The sequence below is a fragment of the Mustela erminea genome, chromosome 10 (assembly GCF_009829155.1).
Source record: "Mustela erminea isolate mMusErm1 chromosome 10, mMusErm1.Pri, whole genome shotgun sequence".
Taxonomy (NCBI): Eukaryota; Metazoa; Chordata; class Mammalia; order Carnivora; family Mustelidae; genus Mustela; species Mustela erminea.
Window position 1 is genome coordinate 37,771,234 of NC_045623.1, and position 18,527 is coordinate 37,789,760.

Sequence of the window (18,527 nt, forward strand, 5' to 3'; positions counted from 1 at the left end):
CCTCCTTTTAAAACTCCACATTAACCACAAAGAAATCGCAGGTTAGTGCAACTATCGTTTCAACCTCTGGATGCAGCTAGAACTACAGCAATAGAACTTAACCATTTTGGCTTCTAAATTCAGTGACTTCATGAAGCTAGAAGAGCATTTGCTCAGGAGTAGAGGGCATGAGTCATTTCCTTAGGTATCTGTTTATTCGTTCAACAAATATTTATCAAGAGCCTACATAGCACAGTGGTAAACCACAATTTATTTCTTGTCTACATCATTTTTGCAGTTTGCCAAGCTTTGGGACACAAATTTGAGATTTCCATTTTCATTTCCAGCTAATGCAAGGAGTGCCATGATTAATTATTAGCCATTTTAGAACTTGCATCCTTTGGTTTACTGTGGATCTCATTTAAGTCTAATTATTGTTGACCTGCAAATTCACATGACATCTAAAATATTTTAGCCAATTTTTACTTTAAAAAAAATATATTAAAAACTTCTGTGTTTGTCTAAATAAAATACTGATTGAAATGAAAATATTGTTTTAAACCGTTTAATGTGACTACCTCCTTTTTCTCCATGTATTTCCCTCTCTCCTATTTTCCATAGATCAAAGAAAATCTCCTAACCTACTCCAATAAGATTTTCAGAGTCTTCTTGATCATTTTTAGATATATTTTATAATCCTGTATATTCAATAAGATATTGAACCCACAGCAGCTCATAGAACTGCTAAAATGGATGCCCTGGGTTTACTTTAATTACAGTCTTACCAATTAAAATAGTTACACTGAATCCAAGTAATTTTCTTCCTATAATAAAGAACAGTTTAATTTTATCTATCTTGGCTGGTTTGTATATGTAAATTTTACTCACTAGTAACAGCTAGACCTCTAAATCATTGTGACCTATTTTTAAATAATTACACAGGGGCGCCTGGGTGTCTCATTTGGTTGAGCCTCAGACTCTAGGTTTTGGCTCAGGTCGTAATCCCAGGGTTGAGAGATGGAACCCACATGGGGCTAGGCTTTTGGTGCAGAATCTGCTTGAGATTCTTTTCCCTAGCTCTCTTGCCCTCCCCCGACTCGTGCATGCATGCTCTCTCTAAAATAAATAAATAAAATCTTTAAAAATAAATGCACAAGCACAATATTTATTGTTGAAAACAATCCCCATTTTTACATAGTGTTCAATTCAGTGATTATGTGATGTAAGTATTTACACACTCCTATCTAGTCCTTTCCTTAACAGTTTATTTTCTTTTTTATATTGAATATCCAGGGACCTGAAGGAATTGTGGGAATTCCAGGACAAAGAGGTCGTCCCGGGAAAAAGGTAATTTTTTAACATCTTTTTATGGGTTTTTTTAACATTTTTTTTTTACATCTTTTTCTGGCACATCTTTCTTCTGATGTGCCCCAAGTTCCATAGGATGCTGTGATGTTTTTATTTGCACTAGATATAAAGTAATAAAGAACTATATATTGATCTTAAAAGGCATGTTTGTATAAATTAATATTTAACTCTACTTAGGAGTACCCCTCACCTTAATTATTTAAAGACAAATTTCCTACTTTGTAGTTTCTATAAAGATCTTTGCTTTTCCTTCTCCTGTTTGCCAAAAATTTAGTAGACTATGAGCAGGAAAAGAGAAAAGGAAAACACTATACCATTTGTGGTAACGATTGATTTTAGCTTTCCCATATATTGAGTAAGAAACACAAATCAAGAATGTGGTTTATTTGTTTCTTTTATATTTTACTAAAAGATAATATATTTATAAGATACTAGAATGTTATAATGAAAAATTCATCTCTGTATGGGATCAATAATTTATTCAACTATTGGTGAGACAGAAATGATTTTCTTAATTCTACCTCAGCAGTTCTAAATATATTACTATACTTAGCTTCAAATCACACCATATCTAGTTCCCAAAGTCTAATTTCATCATTTCTGCTAATATATACTCACTCTATCTTTGTCATAAGGTACGGACAGTATAAGTGAGAATAAAAGGTAAAGAAAAAATGAATGAGGTAAATTTTAGTAGCCATTCTTTTTTTTCTTTTTTTTTTGTGTTTCCAGTTTTTATTTAAATCTAGTTAATTAACATAGTGTGATACTAGTTTCAGGAGTAGAATTCAGTGATTCATCTCTGATATACTTAGTAACTATTCTTGCCTATGAAAATAACCCCAATATTTGAAGTCTCTTTTCATCATACATAATGTTATATCTAAAATCAACATTAGGAGTAGGACAGTGTAAGTCCTTACAATAACCTGCACCCCTGGGAATTATTATGACTACCAAAAACTTCCTGACTGTGATCAGAATCTAATTTGTCTTTTTATCTACTTGAAAATCAATAATAGAACAGGTTGGTTCCCACTTTCAGAAAACGAATTATAGTACTTAAAGTTGCTTCAAAGCAGCTGTATTTTGGTGGTAGAGAATGATCAGTCAGCTTAATGGAAAACAGAAAGCAACTAACTAATTTTTAAAAGGATGCAAAATTATATTAAAAATATTATTGATTAAAAAAATTATGGATTTTAAAGGCAGACTCAAAACCAGTGAATGATGATTATGAATATATAGAACCATACACTGGAAACTTTGCGTTAAAGAGATCTTTGTGGCATCGAAGTTGTCTATAGAAACAGGATTCTCATAGGGCCTGTGTTTTCTCATGGTAGCAAGAAATATGTGCATGCATGAGAACATACGTACATAACAAATTTCAAGATAAAAAACTTATTTTGTAATTCAGCATGAACACCAGATCTCCCCTGGGTGTTTAACCAAAATTGTTTTTATTTTATTTTATTTTATTTTATTTTATTTTATTTTATTTTATTTTTCCTGTGTTCCAAGATTCATTGTCCATGCACCACACCCAGTGTTCCATGCAGTACGTGCCCCCCTCATTACCCACCACCAGGCTCACCCATACCCCCACTCTCCTCCCCACCAAAACGCTTGGTTGTTTCTCAGCGTCCACAGTCTCACATGGTTCGCCTCACCCTCCAATTTCCCCCAATTTTCTTTTCCTTTCTTTCCCCTAATGTCCTCCATGTTATTCCTTATTCTCCACAAGTAAGTAAAACCATATGATAATCGCCAAACTGTGGAAAGAGCCAAGATGTCCTTCAATAGATGAATGGATAAAGAAGATGTGATTCATAATATACCCAAATTGTTTTTTAAATGTTCTTTCTCCTAAATTACTTTAAGTTATATCTTTAGAATAACCTAGGTAGTGATGGTTTATTATTGTCAGTGATGGTCTCTACTACTATTAAGTTAAAGCAAAGTTACTCTTTACTTACGGAAGGTCGTCTGGTGTCATTCCAGGTATATGATATACTTAATTCATCTAAGTAAAAATTTGTTTTTTTTCACTTTTCTCTCTTACTAATGACATCCACAGGGTGATAAAGGACAAATAGGGTCCACAGGAGAAATTGGAAGCAGAGGTGCTCCTGGACAAATGGGGGAAAGTGGTCCTAAGGGTGCCAGAGGAACTAGAGGTGCTGTGGTTAGTATCTGATTTGTTTCCAGACCTAAGTTCACTGTGGATGGAAAAGAAATGTATCCATGTCCTTAAAGTTTCATCCCTTGATTAATTTTACAGAGAAAGCAATAGTTCCATTGAAAATAATCTACCTCCATGGGCTGCGGAGAATTGTAAGCATTCCACAGTACTTAAATGGCTTAGTGGTTTCTGGACACGGGAAAGGGAAAGGGGAAAAAAAAACTCAAAATGGAAATAAAATATGAAATGGAGTTTTAAAAATATCAGATTATAACTCCTAACCTAAGTAAGAAAGTTTATATGCTTTACACTCAAAAATCAGAATTAATATCTGTATAAAACTACACTTTCAGGATTGGCAAATTGCTTTGAAAAGTAGGTTTATTTAAAAATGAGTTTTCTTTATTAGCTTGGGCTCCAAATGCTTATCTGGAGATTTTTTTTTAACCAGTTGTGATCAATATCTATAACATCTAATATTTAATCTTTCGCATGCATTTTATATGATGTTGGAAACAAGGGTAGCGTGGTACTTCTGAACCAATAATAGCAAAATTGTGGTGCTAATATATTTGGACCTGTTCAGAAAGTCCTAGCAGAAGAGATGAAGAATATTTGTGATTTAGTGTTTAGTGTTTTTACTGTTTTGTAAGTTTGTATACAAAATGCATATATATTTTCTACTCTCCATGAAATTTCACAAATGCTAGACTTTTACCAAGGCCTTCTTGAAAGCATTGCATAATCCATCTGTTGTCTCAGAACAAAGTTCTGAGAAAGTTTGTCTCAGGCTCATTTTATATATTCATCATACTACTTGAAGTCTTTCTTACTTCCTTTTATTTAAATCACTAGTATTTCTCTGTTTTTTGCTTATATATTTAAAAACTTTATATAATGTGATTAATTTTTAATGAACATCAGAATTAATCTGGAATCTTGCCATCAAAGTAGGCTCCTACTTTGGATTTTGTCTAAAAAGAATATTCACTTTTTAAATGTTGACATGTATTTAACCTTCCCAGAGGTTCCGTCAAAGTCACTCTCCCACCACCGGTACTTCCTGTTAATCCTTTTGATGTTTGACAGTCTGATAAATGAAAAAGTGTGTCTCATTTTCTTTCTGTTTACATTTCCCTGATTGCAGTTAAGTAATTTGTATTTTTTTCTAGAAATTGCCTTTTCATATGCACTTTACGTGATTTATATCAGGTTGTTTTTTTCTTATTGACCTGCAATAATGCCTTATATATTTTAGATAATATATTTTGTTAAATGTATTATGAGATATATTACAAATATATTTCCCTTTCTGTCATTTATCTTTTAATATTGTTTGTGAAATCTTTTGCTGGACAGAAGGTTAATTATATAATCATATTTGTCAGTTTTTTACTTTACAGTTGAGGTTTTATTTCTTCATAAGAAATCCCTTTCCTACCTAAATTATATAAAAATACTCTTCCATATCCTTTTTAAAATACTATCATGGCTTTATTTTTAACCCCTAACCTATATGAAGTTCATTTCTTTGCTATGAAATAAGTTGTAAAGAACTGATTTTCTCTTTTCCAACTTGATATTCAGTTGTCTCAAATCATTTAATGAACAGTCAATCTATTTCCCCCTTTTCTGAAATACTACCCTTAGCATAAACTGAACTCTCAAATATTTATTGGCCTGTTTTCATTCTCTCTGTTTTCCTCTGTCCATCTGTTAGTCTGTTCTTAGGTCCAATACCACACCATTTAAATTACTATACTATTACAGTATTTTTTGAGATCTCTCAGGGCAAGTACTCCATAATTCATTTTTCTAAAAAGTTCGGCTCTTCCTATAATTCTCTCTTCCATGTGAACTTTAAACTCAGCTCTTCAAGTTCCTTTAATATTGAATCTTTCAGTAGAGAAGCACTATATGTCTTTCTATTTACTTATATCTTTTTACATATGCTTTAATAAAGTTTTGTTATTTCCTTCATTCTGTTATTACCTTTGTCTCATTAGGTTTTTTTTGTTCATTTCTTATGGACTTTATGATTTATAATGCAGTCCTTTTTTCCATTATATCTTCTTATAGATGCTGTTTAAGCTATCTATTTACTTTAATATTTTTACTTTATATCCACTTTAATGCTAGGTGGTTCTCATGGTTCTTTGGTTAAATAATCATATTTAGAACTTCTGGTCATCTGATATTTGGTTAGGCATATCCCTATTCTGTTCCTTAATTTTCTCATCTCCTGTTTAGTTTCAAACACAAATAGGAGAGTTGGTGTGGAAACTTTTTAATAGTATAAAGCGTAAGACATTTTTAGGATTATTATTTTTGCTCTTTTCAGTTGTCTGAGTCACATTTTCAGTATTTTATGGCATTTACTAATTAGTCTTTAATTTATATAGTATCCTCATCTGCAAAATATTGATAAGGAAAACAATAATGGGATGATTATTGCACATAAGTTGTCAATCACTTCTATTTTAACAAGTTTGACTGGAGCTGAAACTTTATTCATAAAAGCATCTGAAACTACCAATGAATATGTTTTCCTTTCCTTATGATCCCATCATAATAATACCAAAAACTATCAGGCTATATTCTAATATTCAATGATGCACATCTACCATAAACTTTGACAGATAAAACTATATTTCCAAGAACTTCTACAAACCTATTGGATTCTAATAACTGAAAATATTTTTCTTAATATGATTAAGAATATTCATTCCAGAAGTAAACTACAGGGACATTTTTTTAGTGGGAATTTTGTGGTTCAGAAGAAAAATAAAAGAATGCTATTTTTTTGTTTCCCCATTTCATACTAAGTAAAATATTAAACCTCAAAAAATCTAAATTTTAAGTAGTAAGAGTACTAAATCAATAAATCAATAAACAAACAAATAAATAATAAGAGTATAAGATTAATGGTTGAAACAGTTGTTTGTTTTCTCTCTAATATTTACTTTGTTTTTTAGGGGCCTTTAGGATTGATGGGACCTGATGGAGAACCAGGAATTCCAGGATATAGGGTAATCATTTCTAATTGGAAATTAAAATGTGTGTATTACATGAAAATGGTTATATAAAGATGTCATCCTGATTATGCCAGTTAAAATGAAATCTCACTGATAAACCTTTCTAATATATTTAGGCCTCAGCCCCCTAGACAGTGAATCTTGTTTTTCTTTCAGAATATTGCAATATCTAATAGCATGGCCTTGGTGGTGTTAGGTAGAACATGCACAAATGATGTGGAGAATGTCTGCTTACTTGTCCTTTTGTTAGGGCCATCAGGGTCAACCAGGACTCTCTGGCTTGCCAGGACCTAAAGGAGAAAAGGTATGTGTATATATTGACTTTTCAATTCTAGAATTAAATATTAAATTTTTGTGTTCTTTCTGAAAATATGCATGGAAACATTTTCATGGAATAAAATAAATACTTTTCAACTTGGGAAGTTTTGAAAATTCTAGAAGATAAATAATAAAGGACAAAAATGTAGATGTCATTAAATTTCTTCAATTGGTTGTTTATAGATATTCATGAAATAATATATGTTAAAGCACTTTGCAATCTGTAAAGCTTGGTAAAGTAAAATTAATTACTTATCAAAACAAACTGTGAGACTACAGATTAAATGACTAGTACATTTATACTTAAATTTTTTATGGATTAAGAACAGCTACAATAGTACTCCTGTTGATTTACAATATCATTGGAAATCTGAAACTTTGAGCAAATTCCTAAACTGCTTTTTATATAATTAAAGCAGATTGACTCTTCTTAGGACCATAGGAATCTCAACTGTATAAAATAGGCTATGTTAAGCTTTGTAGGTAAAAGATTTCCATTTAAATAGATAAAGATTTTACATTTCATAACATATTAGACAATGATAGCCTGCATATTTCAAAGGTTATTTTATTAATTTGGTTTTGTTTATAAGTCATTATCTTCATTACAGGGTTATCCAGGAGAAGATAGCACAGTATTGGGACCACCTGGGCCTCGAGGTGAACCAGTAGGTCTTTTTCTAAAATTATTTTGATGTTTCAAGATTAAAATACAGTGAAGATAATAGATTTACAGCACCAATCACATCGTTTCAAGAGGTTTCATTTTGTTAGTTTCGTAACATGACATAGACATAACATAGACATTTGTTTGTTCCGTAACATAGACATACACTATTTGTAGCTGTATAATCTAAATGAAAAATCTATTTACATTGAGGTCAAGATCCTTAGCATAATATATACTCTTTAATACTGTGACTTTCCAAATCTAACTTTCCGCATTAAATGTATTATAACAATGTTTTGCAGACATTATAAAATTGCTATATACCCTAGACATTTTAGGGCAGATATTTCTTATATTTCTTCAGTCATCAAATTCAGATTTGTTTCTAAGTGTCAAAAAAATCTGATCTGTGTACATTTTTACAGTAATTTACATGCAGTTACCAAATGATTTAAGTTTTAAAATTGTCTAACTAGTTATTAGAACAAATATTCTTTAAAGATCCCTTATCTATAATCTTCTGATTCAGGATTTTACAAGATAACTAAACACTATTTTGAAAAGTAGCTATTGTAGTTTTGATTATCAAAATAACCACTTCTATATGCAGGTTTGACTAAAAAAAATCTTAGAGGACATATGTAAATTAATTAGGTAAAGTAAAATTGATCAGTTTATAGAAATAAATATAATTGGTTAGGGCACCTAGGTTGCTCGGTTGGTTAAATGACTGCCTTCAACTTAGGTCATGATCCTGGAGTCCAAGGATCAAGTCCCCCATCAGGCTCCTTTCTCAGCGGGTAGTCTACTTCTCCCTCTGACCTTCTCTCCTCTCATGCTCTCTCTCTCGTGTGCTCTCTTTCAAGTAAATAAATAAAATCTTTTAAAAATATATTTAAAAAATAAATATAATTGGTTAAATTTTCCATTTTCCACAGATAAGATTTTTAAAAATCCTAAAGCAGAAGGATCACATTATGTAGTCATTTCTGATATTTTGATCTAGCTGTTTGGAGATGATTGAAAGTTATATTTTGTTTTAGAAATAAAGATTTTAGAATTATTTTGATTAAATCAAGCTAGCTCATACAGAGTCTCATCTTGCCTATAAGAATATATAAGGTTTTTTTTATCAAATAGGCTCTAGTCTTGCTAAAGCCCTCAGGGGGGAAGGTATGGAAATAATATAAAAATGTAAAGCAAATGGAAAAATATGGGCAAATGGTATATAACAGTGCTTGTTTTCCCCAGATTCAGGTATGCCAGGGTCAAAGAATGTCATTGAAATATAACAAATATATTAAAAGTCTAACATAAAATGCATCATTGTATCTAGTGGACATAAGACAGATGTGAACCTAAACGAAGAATATTCTAAATCACTAATGCAGAGCCAGAGATTATTGTCTTTACATTATGTCAGATATCCTTATTCACATAGGAAAAGTTAAAATTTATCGATTAGTGGTCCATTATTAATTTTATGGTTTTGCCAAACATTTCGAGTTTCTTTCCTCATCTACAAAAAGTGCTTTTTCAAGTGTATTTTAGTCTAAAAATTTGAACAGTTCATCATATCAAAGATTTTCTATTAGGAATGTTTGGCAAAAGTTAAGTGTAAGTTTATTAGTTTTGCCACTACCTTAAGGATTAAAATAAATAAATACATTTTTATTAGGTTAATTTATATTGTAAAAATTTAGAAGTTCAGGGGTAACTGGGAGGCTCTATCAGTTAAGTGTCTGACTCTAGAATTTTGGCTCAGGCCATTATCTCAGGGTCATGAGATCAAGTCCCATGTCAGGCTTCCCCCTCAGTGGGGAGTCTGCTTCTCTTTCTCTCCCTCTCCCTCTCCCACTTCACCACCCTCCACCTTCTCACACACGCTCTCTCTATCTCTTTTTCTGTCTAAAAATAAATAAATCTTCTAAAAAATTTAGAAGTTCACAGATTAAGGAATAAACAATAGAATTTCTGATAAAGAATGATAAAGTAAGATTAGCTATTGGATACTTTTTTAAAAGATTTTATTTAGAGAGAGAGAGAGAGCAGGGAGAGGGCAACAGGAGAAGGAGAGAGAATCTCAAGCAGTCTCTACACTGAGCGCAGAGCTCCACACAGGGCTTACTCTCACTAACCAACCACTAACCAACACTCAACCAACTGATCCACCTAGGTGCCCCAGCTATTAAATACTTTCAAAAAGATCATTAAACAGTGTCTCCCAAAGCAGCTCCCATCCTGCCACACCCTGCAGGTATCCTTGTTCAGGATTGGCATTCTCTAAAATAGTTCTTGTCCTAATACACCAAACAAGTGGCTTCAGCCTGAACCTGCACCCTTCCAGAGTGGCTCCTAACTGGGACAGGGGCAAGGCCAACCTAAAAATATGCCTATAACAGTTGTGATCGGACCTCACAACCAGCCACACCAGGGGCTACCCCACCCACAACAATGTGGTCGGTCACTGCAGCCATCTGGGCCAGAGGTCAGCCCCACTTACCAACATGCCAGCAACAGTTGTGGCCAAGCCACAATAGGAGGGCACAGAAAGCCTACACAGGGCACCCCTGGAGTACCTAGCTCTGGTGAGCAGGGGGAGTGTGCTTCTCAGGCCCAACAGACAAATTATACATGAGACCACTCTGTCAAGACCATGAGACATAGCTGATCTACCTGATACATAGAAACAAACAAAGTAAGTCTGTCCTAACAAGGAGACAGAGGAGTATGTTCTGAGCAAAAGAACAAGACAAATCAGAAAAAGAACCAATTGAAACAGAGATAAGAAATCTGCCTGATAAGGCGTTCAAAGTAGTGGTCATAAAGATGCTCACCAAACTTGACAGAAGAATAGATGAACAATGAGACCTTCAACAAAGACATTAGAAAATATTTTAAAAAAAAAAGCAGAATGGAAGATTACAATATGAGATGAAAAAAATACACTAGATGGAACAATGACAGATTAAAGGATACAGACAGATCAGCATTCTGGAGGACAAGGTAGTAGAAGTCATCCAAACTGAATAGCAAAAAGAAAAAAGTTGGAAAAAAAAAAAAAGAATAGTTTAAGGAGCCTCTGGGAATATATCCAGCATACAAAATTAACATAAGTCTTATAAATGGACCTTACAATAAAGAGTGTAACAAGACAAAAGGAAGAAATAATAGATGAAAACTTTCCAAACCTGGGGAAAGAAACAAACATCTAGCTGCAGCATGCACAGAGAGCTCCAAAAAAGATGAATCCAAAGAGGTCCACACCAACAGAAAATAAGATGTCAAAATTAAATATAAAGAGAGAATCTTAAAACATTAGGAGAAAAGCAACTGGTTACATTAACACCCATAGGACCATCAGGTCATTTTTCAGAAACTTTGCAGGCCAGAAAGGAGCAGCCTGATATACTCAAAGCACTGAAAGGAAAAAATCCTATGGCTAAGAATACACTCCCTGGCAAGATTAGCATTCATAATTAAAGAGATAAGGAATTTCACAGGCAAATGAAAGTTAAAGGAATCCATCGCCTTTAAACTGGACTTATGAGAAAGGTTAAAGGGACTTCTTTAAGTGGAAAAGAAAACACCATAACTAGAGATCCAAAAATTATGAAAGAAAAAGCAAACATAGTAAAGAGAGTGGTTCAACCATTTATAAAGCTGGTAGGAACATTAAAAGACAAAAGTAGTAAAAACAGGGCACCTGGGTGCCACAGTTAGTTAAGTGTCTGATTTTTTTTTTTAATTTTGGCTCAGGTCATGATCTCAGGGTCATGAGATTGAGCCCTGTGTTGGTCTCCATGTTAGGTATGGAGCATGCTTAATATTCTTTCTCTCCCCCATCTCCCTCTGGCTCCCCACCCCCAAAAAAGATAGTAAAAACAACTGTATCTATAGTAATTACCTAAGGGATATACAAAATAAAATATGTAAATTATGACATCAAATACAAATGTGGGAAAAGGAAAATAAAAATGGACTTTTTTGTTCTTATTCTTGAACTTAAGTGTTCTTGATGTTCTTGAACTTAATGTTCTTGAACTTAAGTGACTATCAACTTAAAATAGACTGCTAGGGGGGCGCCTGGGTGGCTCAGTGGGTCAAGCCGCTGCCTTCGGCTCAGGTCGTGATCTCAGGGTCCTGGGATCGAGTCCCGCATCGGGCTCTCTGCTCGGCAGGGAGCCCGCTTCCCTCTCTCTCTCTCTGCCTGCCTCTCCATCTACTTGTGATTTCTCTCTGTCAAATAAATAAATAAAATCTTTAAAAAAAAAATAGACTGCTAGGTACTATATTAGGTATTAAATATGAAACTCATAGAAACTACAAAACAAAAACCTATGATAGATTCACCAAAAAAATAAGAGAGAAAAGAATTCAAACATACCACTAAAGATGATCATCAAATCACAAGGGAAGAGAACAGGAGAATAGAAAAGAACTACAGATATAACCAGAAAACAATTAACAAAATGGCAGTAAGTACATATCTTTCAATAATTACTTTAAATGTAAGTGGACTAAAGGCTCCAATCAAAAGGCACAGGGTAACTGAATGGATAAGAAAAACAAGACCCTTCTATGTGCTCCTACAAGAGACTCACTTCATACCTAAAGACACACGTGTATTGAAAATGAAAGGATGGAAAAGAAAATATTCCATTCAAATGGAAATGAAAAAAACCTGGGTAGCATACTTATACCAGATAAAATAGACTTTGAAACAAAGATTGTAACGTAACATAAGGAAGGACATTACATAATGATAAAAGGATCAATTCAACTAGAAGATATAACAATTGTAAATATCTATGCAACCATCTTAGGAGCACCTAAATTTATAAAACAACTATTAACAGACATAAAGGGAAAAATCAACAGTAATACAATAATAGTAGGGCCTTTAACCCTAACTTATATCTGTGGATGGATAATCCATAAAGGAAATCACTAAGGAACAATAGCCTGAAACAACACATTAGACCAGAGACACCTAATGAATATATACAGAACATTCCATTCAAAAACAGCAGAATAGCCCCCTTCTACACGATCACGCTGAGCTAGTACCCGCGCCTGGAATCGGGTCACAACCCCAGCCACGCCTGCCGCCTGCCACTGCCTCAGGACCATGGACCCCCGCAAAGTGAGCGAGCTTCGGGCTTTCATGAAAATGTGTAAGCAGGATCCGAGCGTTCTGCACACCGAGGAAATGCGTTTCCTGCGGGAGTGGGTGGAGAGCATGGGGGGTAAAATACCACCTGCCACTCATAAAACTAAATCAGAAGACAGTATCAAGGAAGAAAAACCAGATAGTAAGAATTCAACATGCTACTAACCAAATGAGGGATCAATGAAGAATTAAAGAGGAAATCAAAAAATACCTGAAGAAAATTGAAAATAAAAACAGTATCCCCCAGTCTACTAAATACAGTTATATGTCAATAAAATAAGCAACCTAGAAGAAATGGATGAATTCCTAAACATGTATAATCTTCCAAGACTGAATCAGCAAGGAATAGAAATTTGAACAGGCCCGTTACTCGTAATGAGAATGACTCAGTAATCAAAAAAACTTCCAATAAACCAAAGTCCAAAACCAGACAGCTTCACAGGTGAATTCTACCAAATGTATAAAGAAGCATTAATACTTATACTTTTCAAACTACTCAAAAATAAAACAAAATTAGAGGAAGGAATGCTTTCAAATTCATTCTGTGAAGCTAGCACTATCCTGATACCAAAACCAGATAAAAGGCAGTACAAAAAATAAAATAAAATAAAATAAAAAAGGAAAGGAAGGAAGGAAGAAAATTGCAGGCCAATATCATAGATGAACATGGAACGTAGATGCAAGAACATAATGCAAAAATCCTTTACAAAATATTAGCAAACAGAATTCAGCAATACATTAAGAAGATCTTATACCACAATCAAGTAAGATTTATTCCAGGGATCCAAGGATGGTTCAGTATTTCAAATCAACTTGATACACACATTAACGAAATGCAAGATACGGTGTCTGGGTGGCTCAGTTAGTTAAGTGTCTGCCTTCAGCTCAGGTCATGATCCCAGAGTCCTGGGATCAAGACCCATTTCAGGCTCCCTCCTCAGCAGAGAGTCTGCTTCTCCCTTTCCCTCTGCTGCTTCCCCTCCTTGTGCTCTCTCTCTTTCTGCCAAATAAATAAATAAAATCTTTACCAAAAAATGGAGGATAAAAATCATATGATCCTCTCAACAGATGCAGAAAAGCATTTGACAAAATTCAACATCCACTTATGATGAAAACTCTCAATAAATACCTCAGTGTAAGAAAGGGCATATAAGACAAACTCACAACTAACATCATAGTCAGTGGTGAAAGCTGAAGCTTTTCATCAGGAACAATAGAAAGATGCCTACTCTCACCACTTCTATTCAATACAGTTCTAGAAATCCTAGCCATAGCAATCAAAGAAGAAAAAGAAAGAAAAAATATCCACATTGGTAAAACAAAAGTAAAACTGTCAATATTTGCAGATGACATTGTACTATAAATGGAAAATAAATATTTCCCAAAAAGCTATTACAACTCCTAAACTAATTGAATAAAGTTTCAGGATACAAAATTAATATGCAGAAAACTGCTGCATTTCCATATAGTAATAACAAACTATCAGAAGAAGAAATTAAGAAAACAGTCCCACCTACAATTGTGTCAAAAATAATAAAATCTCTAGAAATAAGTTTAACCAAGGAAGTAAAAGACCTATATTCTGGAAACTGTAAGACATTGATGAAAGAACTAGAGATGACAAAAAACCATGTTCATGGGTTGGAAGAATTAATATGGTTAAGATGTTCATACTATCCAAAGCAGCCTATAGATGCAATACAATTCCTAGCAAAATTCCAACAGAGTTTTTCATAGAGCTAGAACAAATGACCCTAAAACTTGTATGGAATGACAAGACCCTAAATAGCTAAAACAATCTTGAGAAAGAAGAACAAAGCTGTAGGTATCATGCTGCCTGATTCAAGGCTGTGGTTATCAAAACAGTACAGTACTGCTGTGGTTATTGAAACAGTACACTACTAGCACAAAAATACATACATATATCAATGGAACAGAATAGAGAGCCCAGAAATAAACACACACTTCTATGATCACTTAATCTATGACAAAAGTGGCAAGAATATACAGTGGGGGAAAGATAGTCTTTTCCATAAATAATGTTGGAAAAACTGGACAATACATGCGGAAGAGTGAAACTGGACCACCTCTTCCCACTATGTACAAAAATAAACTCATAATGAATTAAAGGCCTAAGTATAAGACCAGAAGTCATAAGAATTCTAAAAGAAAACAGGAATAAACTCTTGCACATCAGTCTTAGGAATATTTTTTGGGATCTCTCTCCTCAGGCAAAGGCAATAGAAGCAAAAATAAACAATTGTTCTTTTATCCATTTTGAGTTTATCTTTGTGTACAGTGTAAGAGAATGGTTGAGTTTCATTCTTCTACATATAGCTGTCCAGTTTCCCCAGCACCATTTATTGAAGAGACTGTCTTTTTTCCACTGTATATTTTTTCCTGTTTTGTCGAAGATTATTTACCCATAGAGTTGAGGGTCCATATTTGGGCTCCCTACTCTGTTCCACTGGTCTATGTGTCTGTTTTTATGCCAGTACCATGCTGTCTTGGTGATCACAGCTTTGTAGTAAAGCTTGAAATCAGGTAATGTGATGCCTACTGCCAGTTTTATTTTTGTTTTTCAACATTTCCTTAGTGATTCGGGGTATCTTCTGATTCCATACAAATTTTAGGATTATTTGCTCCAGCTCTTTGAAAAATACCAGTGGAATTTTGATCGGAATGGTATTAAAAGTATAGATTGCTCTAGGCAGTATAGACATTTTCACAATGTTTATTCTTCCGATCCAAGAGCATGGAATGGTCTTCCATCTTTTTGTGTCTTTCAATTTCTTTCATGAGTGTTCTGTAGTTCCTCGAGTACAGTTCCTGTACCTCTTTGGTTAGGTTTACTCCCAGGTATCTTATGGTTCTTGGTGCTATAGTAAATGGAATCGATTCTCTAATTTGCCTTTCTGTCTTTTCATTGTTAGTGTATAAGAAAGCAACTGGTTTCTGTACATTGATTTTGTATCCTGCCACGTTGCTGAATTGCTGTATGAGTTCTAGTAGTTTGGGGGTGGAGTCTTTTGGGCTTTCCATATAAAGAATCATGTCATCTGTGAAGAGAGAGAGTTTGACTTCTTCATTGCCAATTTGGATACCTTTTATTTCTCTTTGTTGTCTGATTGCTCTTGCTAGGACTTCTAATACTATGTTGAACAAGAGTGGTGAGAGTGGCCATCCTTGTCGTGTTCCTGATCTCAACGGGAAGGCTGCAAGCTTTTTCCCATTGAGGATGATATTTGCTGTGTGTCTTTCATAGATAGATTTGATGAAGTTCAGGAATGTTCCCTCTATCCCTATACTTTGAAGCGTTTTAATCAGGAACAGATGCTGAATTTTGTCAAATGCTTTTTCTGCATCAATTGAGAGAACCATGTGGTTCTTCTCTCTTCTCTTACTAATTTGTTCTATCACATTGATTGATTTGCAAATGTTGAACCATCCTTGTAACCCAGGGATGAATCCCACCTAGTCATGGTGGATAATCTTTTTAATGCGCTGTTGGATCCTGTTTGCTAGGATCTTGTTGAGAATCTTAGCATCCATATTCATCAGTGATATTGGTCTGAAATTCTATTTGGTAGGGTCTTTGCCTGGTTTGGGGATCAGGGTAATGCTGGCTTCATAAAAAGAGTCTGGAAGTTTTCCTTCTGCTTCAATTTTTGGAAACAGCTTCAGGAGAATAGGTGTTATTTCTTCTTTGAAAGTTTGGTAGAATTCTCCAGGGAATCCATCAGGTCCTGGGCTCTTGTTTTTTGGGAGGTTTTTGATCACTGCTTCAATCTCGTTACAGATATCAGTCTATTCAGGTTGTCAATTTCTTCCTGGTTCAATTTTGGGAGTTTATAGTTTTCCAGGAATGCATCCATTTCATCTAGGTTGCTTAGCCTTTTGGCATATAACTGTTGATAATAACTTCTGATGATTGTTTCTACTTCCATGGTGTTAGTTGTGATCTCTCCCTTTTCATTCATAATTTTATTAATTTGGGCTTTCTCTCTTTTCTTTTGGATTAGTGTAGCCAATGGTTTATTGATCTTATTGATTCTTTCAAAAAACCAGCTTCTAGTTTCATTAATACGTTCTACTGTATCTCTGGTTTCTACCTCATTGATCTCTGCTCTCAACGTGAGACAGGAATCCATCAGAATCCTAGAGGAGAACATAGGCAATAATCTCTTCGATATCAGCCACAGCAACTTCTTTCAAGATATGTCTCCAAAGGCAAAGGAAACAAAAGCAAAAATGAACTTTGGGGACTCATCAAGATCAAAAGCTTCTGCACAGCAAAGGAAATAGTCAATAAAACTAAGAGGCAACCCACGGAATGGGAGAAGATATTTGCAAATGACAGTACAGACAAAAGGTTGATATCCAGGATCTATAAAGAACTCCACAAACGCAACACATACAAAACAGACAATCATATCAAAAAATGGGCAGAAGTTATGAACAGACACTTCTCCAATGAAGACATACAAATGGCTATCAGACACATGAAAAAATGTTCATCATCACTAGCCATCAGGGAGATTTAAATCAAAACCACATTGAGATACCACCTTACACCAGTTAGAATGGCCAAAATTAGCAAGACAGGAAACAACATGTATTGGAGGGGATGCAGAGAAAGGGGAACCCTCTTACACTTTTGGTGGGAATACAAGTTTGGTGCAGCCACTTTGGAGAACAGTGTGGCGATTCCTCAAGAAATTAAAAATAGAGCTTCTCTATGACCCTGAAATTGCACTACTGGGTATTTACCCCAAAGATACAGATGTAGTGAAAAGAAGGGCCATCTGTACCCCAATGTTTATAGCAGCAATGGCCACGGTTGCCAAACTGTGGAAAGAACCAAGATGCCCTTCAACGGACGAATGGATAAGGAAGATGTGGTCCGTATATGCTATGGAGAATTATGCCTCCATCAGAAAGGATGAATACCCAACTTTTGTAGCAACATGGATGGGACTGGAAGAGATTATGCTGAGTGAAGTAAGTCAGGCAGAGAGAGTCAATTATCATATGGTTTCACTTATTTGTGGAACACAACAGGTAGCATGGAGGACAGGGGGAGATGGAGAAGAGAAGGGAGTTGAGGGAAATTGGAAGGGGAGGTGAACCATGAGAGACTATGGACTCTGAAAAACAATCTGAGCGTTTTGAAGGGGTTGGGGGTGGGAGGTTGGGGGAACTAGGTGGTGGGTATTGGAGAGGGCACAGATTGCATGGAGCACTGGTTGTGGTGCAAAAACAATGAATGCTGTTACGCTGAAAAGAAATAAACAATTAAAAGAAAATATACAATTGTATTATATCAAACTAAAAAGCTTTTTCACAGTAAAAAAAACCATCAAAAAACAAAAAGGCAGCCTTATAAATAGGAGAAGATATTTATAAATGATATATCTGATAAAAGATTACTATCCAAAATACACAAAGAACTCATACAATTCAACAGAAATAAAACAATCTGATTTTTAAAAAAATGGATAGAGAACCTGAATAAGTATTTTTCTAAAGAAGACATACAGAAGGCCAAGTGACACATGAAAAGATGCTCAACATCACTAATCAGGGAAATACAAATCGGAATCACAATGAGATTTCATGTCACAGCTGTCAGAATGACTAGTATCCAAAAAGAAAAGAGGAGGAGGAGGAGGGGGAGGGAGAGGAGGAGGAGGAAGAAAAAGAAAGGAAGAAAGAAAGAAAATGTTGGCAAGGGTATGGGGTAAAAAGTAACCCTCATGAACTGTTGGTGGGAATGTAAATAGGTATAGCCACTATTTA

At 34.6% G+C, this 18,527-nt stretch overlaps 1 protein-coding gene across 7 annotated transcripts in view; it reads left to right on the top strand.

Moving 5' to 3' along the window:
• The window catches only part of COL24A1 (collagen type XXIV alpha 1 chain), a 412,730-nt gene that overhangs the window by 309,718 nt on the left and 84,485 nt on the right, over positions 1-18,527 (top strand). For 5 of the 7 annotated variants that reach the window (XM_032302395.1, XM_032302401.1, XM_032302396.1 and 2 more), the window contains 5 exons: positions 1,265-1,326; positions 3,428-3,535; positions 6,508-6,561; positions 6,818-6,871; positions 7,497-7,553. In XM_032302395.1, the coding sequence (XP_032158286.1) occupies positions 1,265-1,326; positions 3,428-3,535; positions 6,508-6,561; positions 6,818-6,871; positions 7,497-7,553 (335 nt within the window). The remainder of the gene's footprint in view (positions 1-1,264; positions 1,327-3,427; positions 3,536-6,507; positions 6,562-6,817; positions 6,872-7,496; positions 7,554-18,527) is intronic. The other 2 variants (XM_032302400.1, XM_032302399.1) reach the window with 2 other exon arrangements.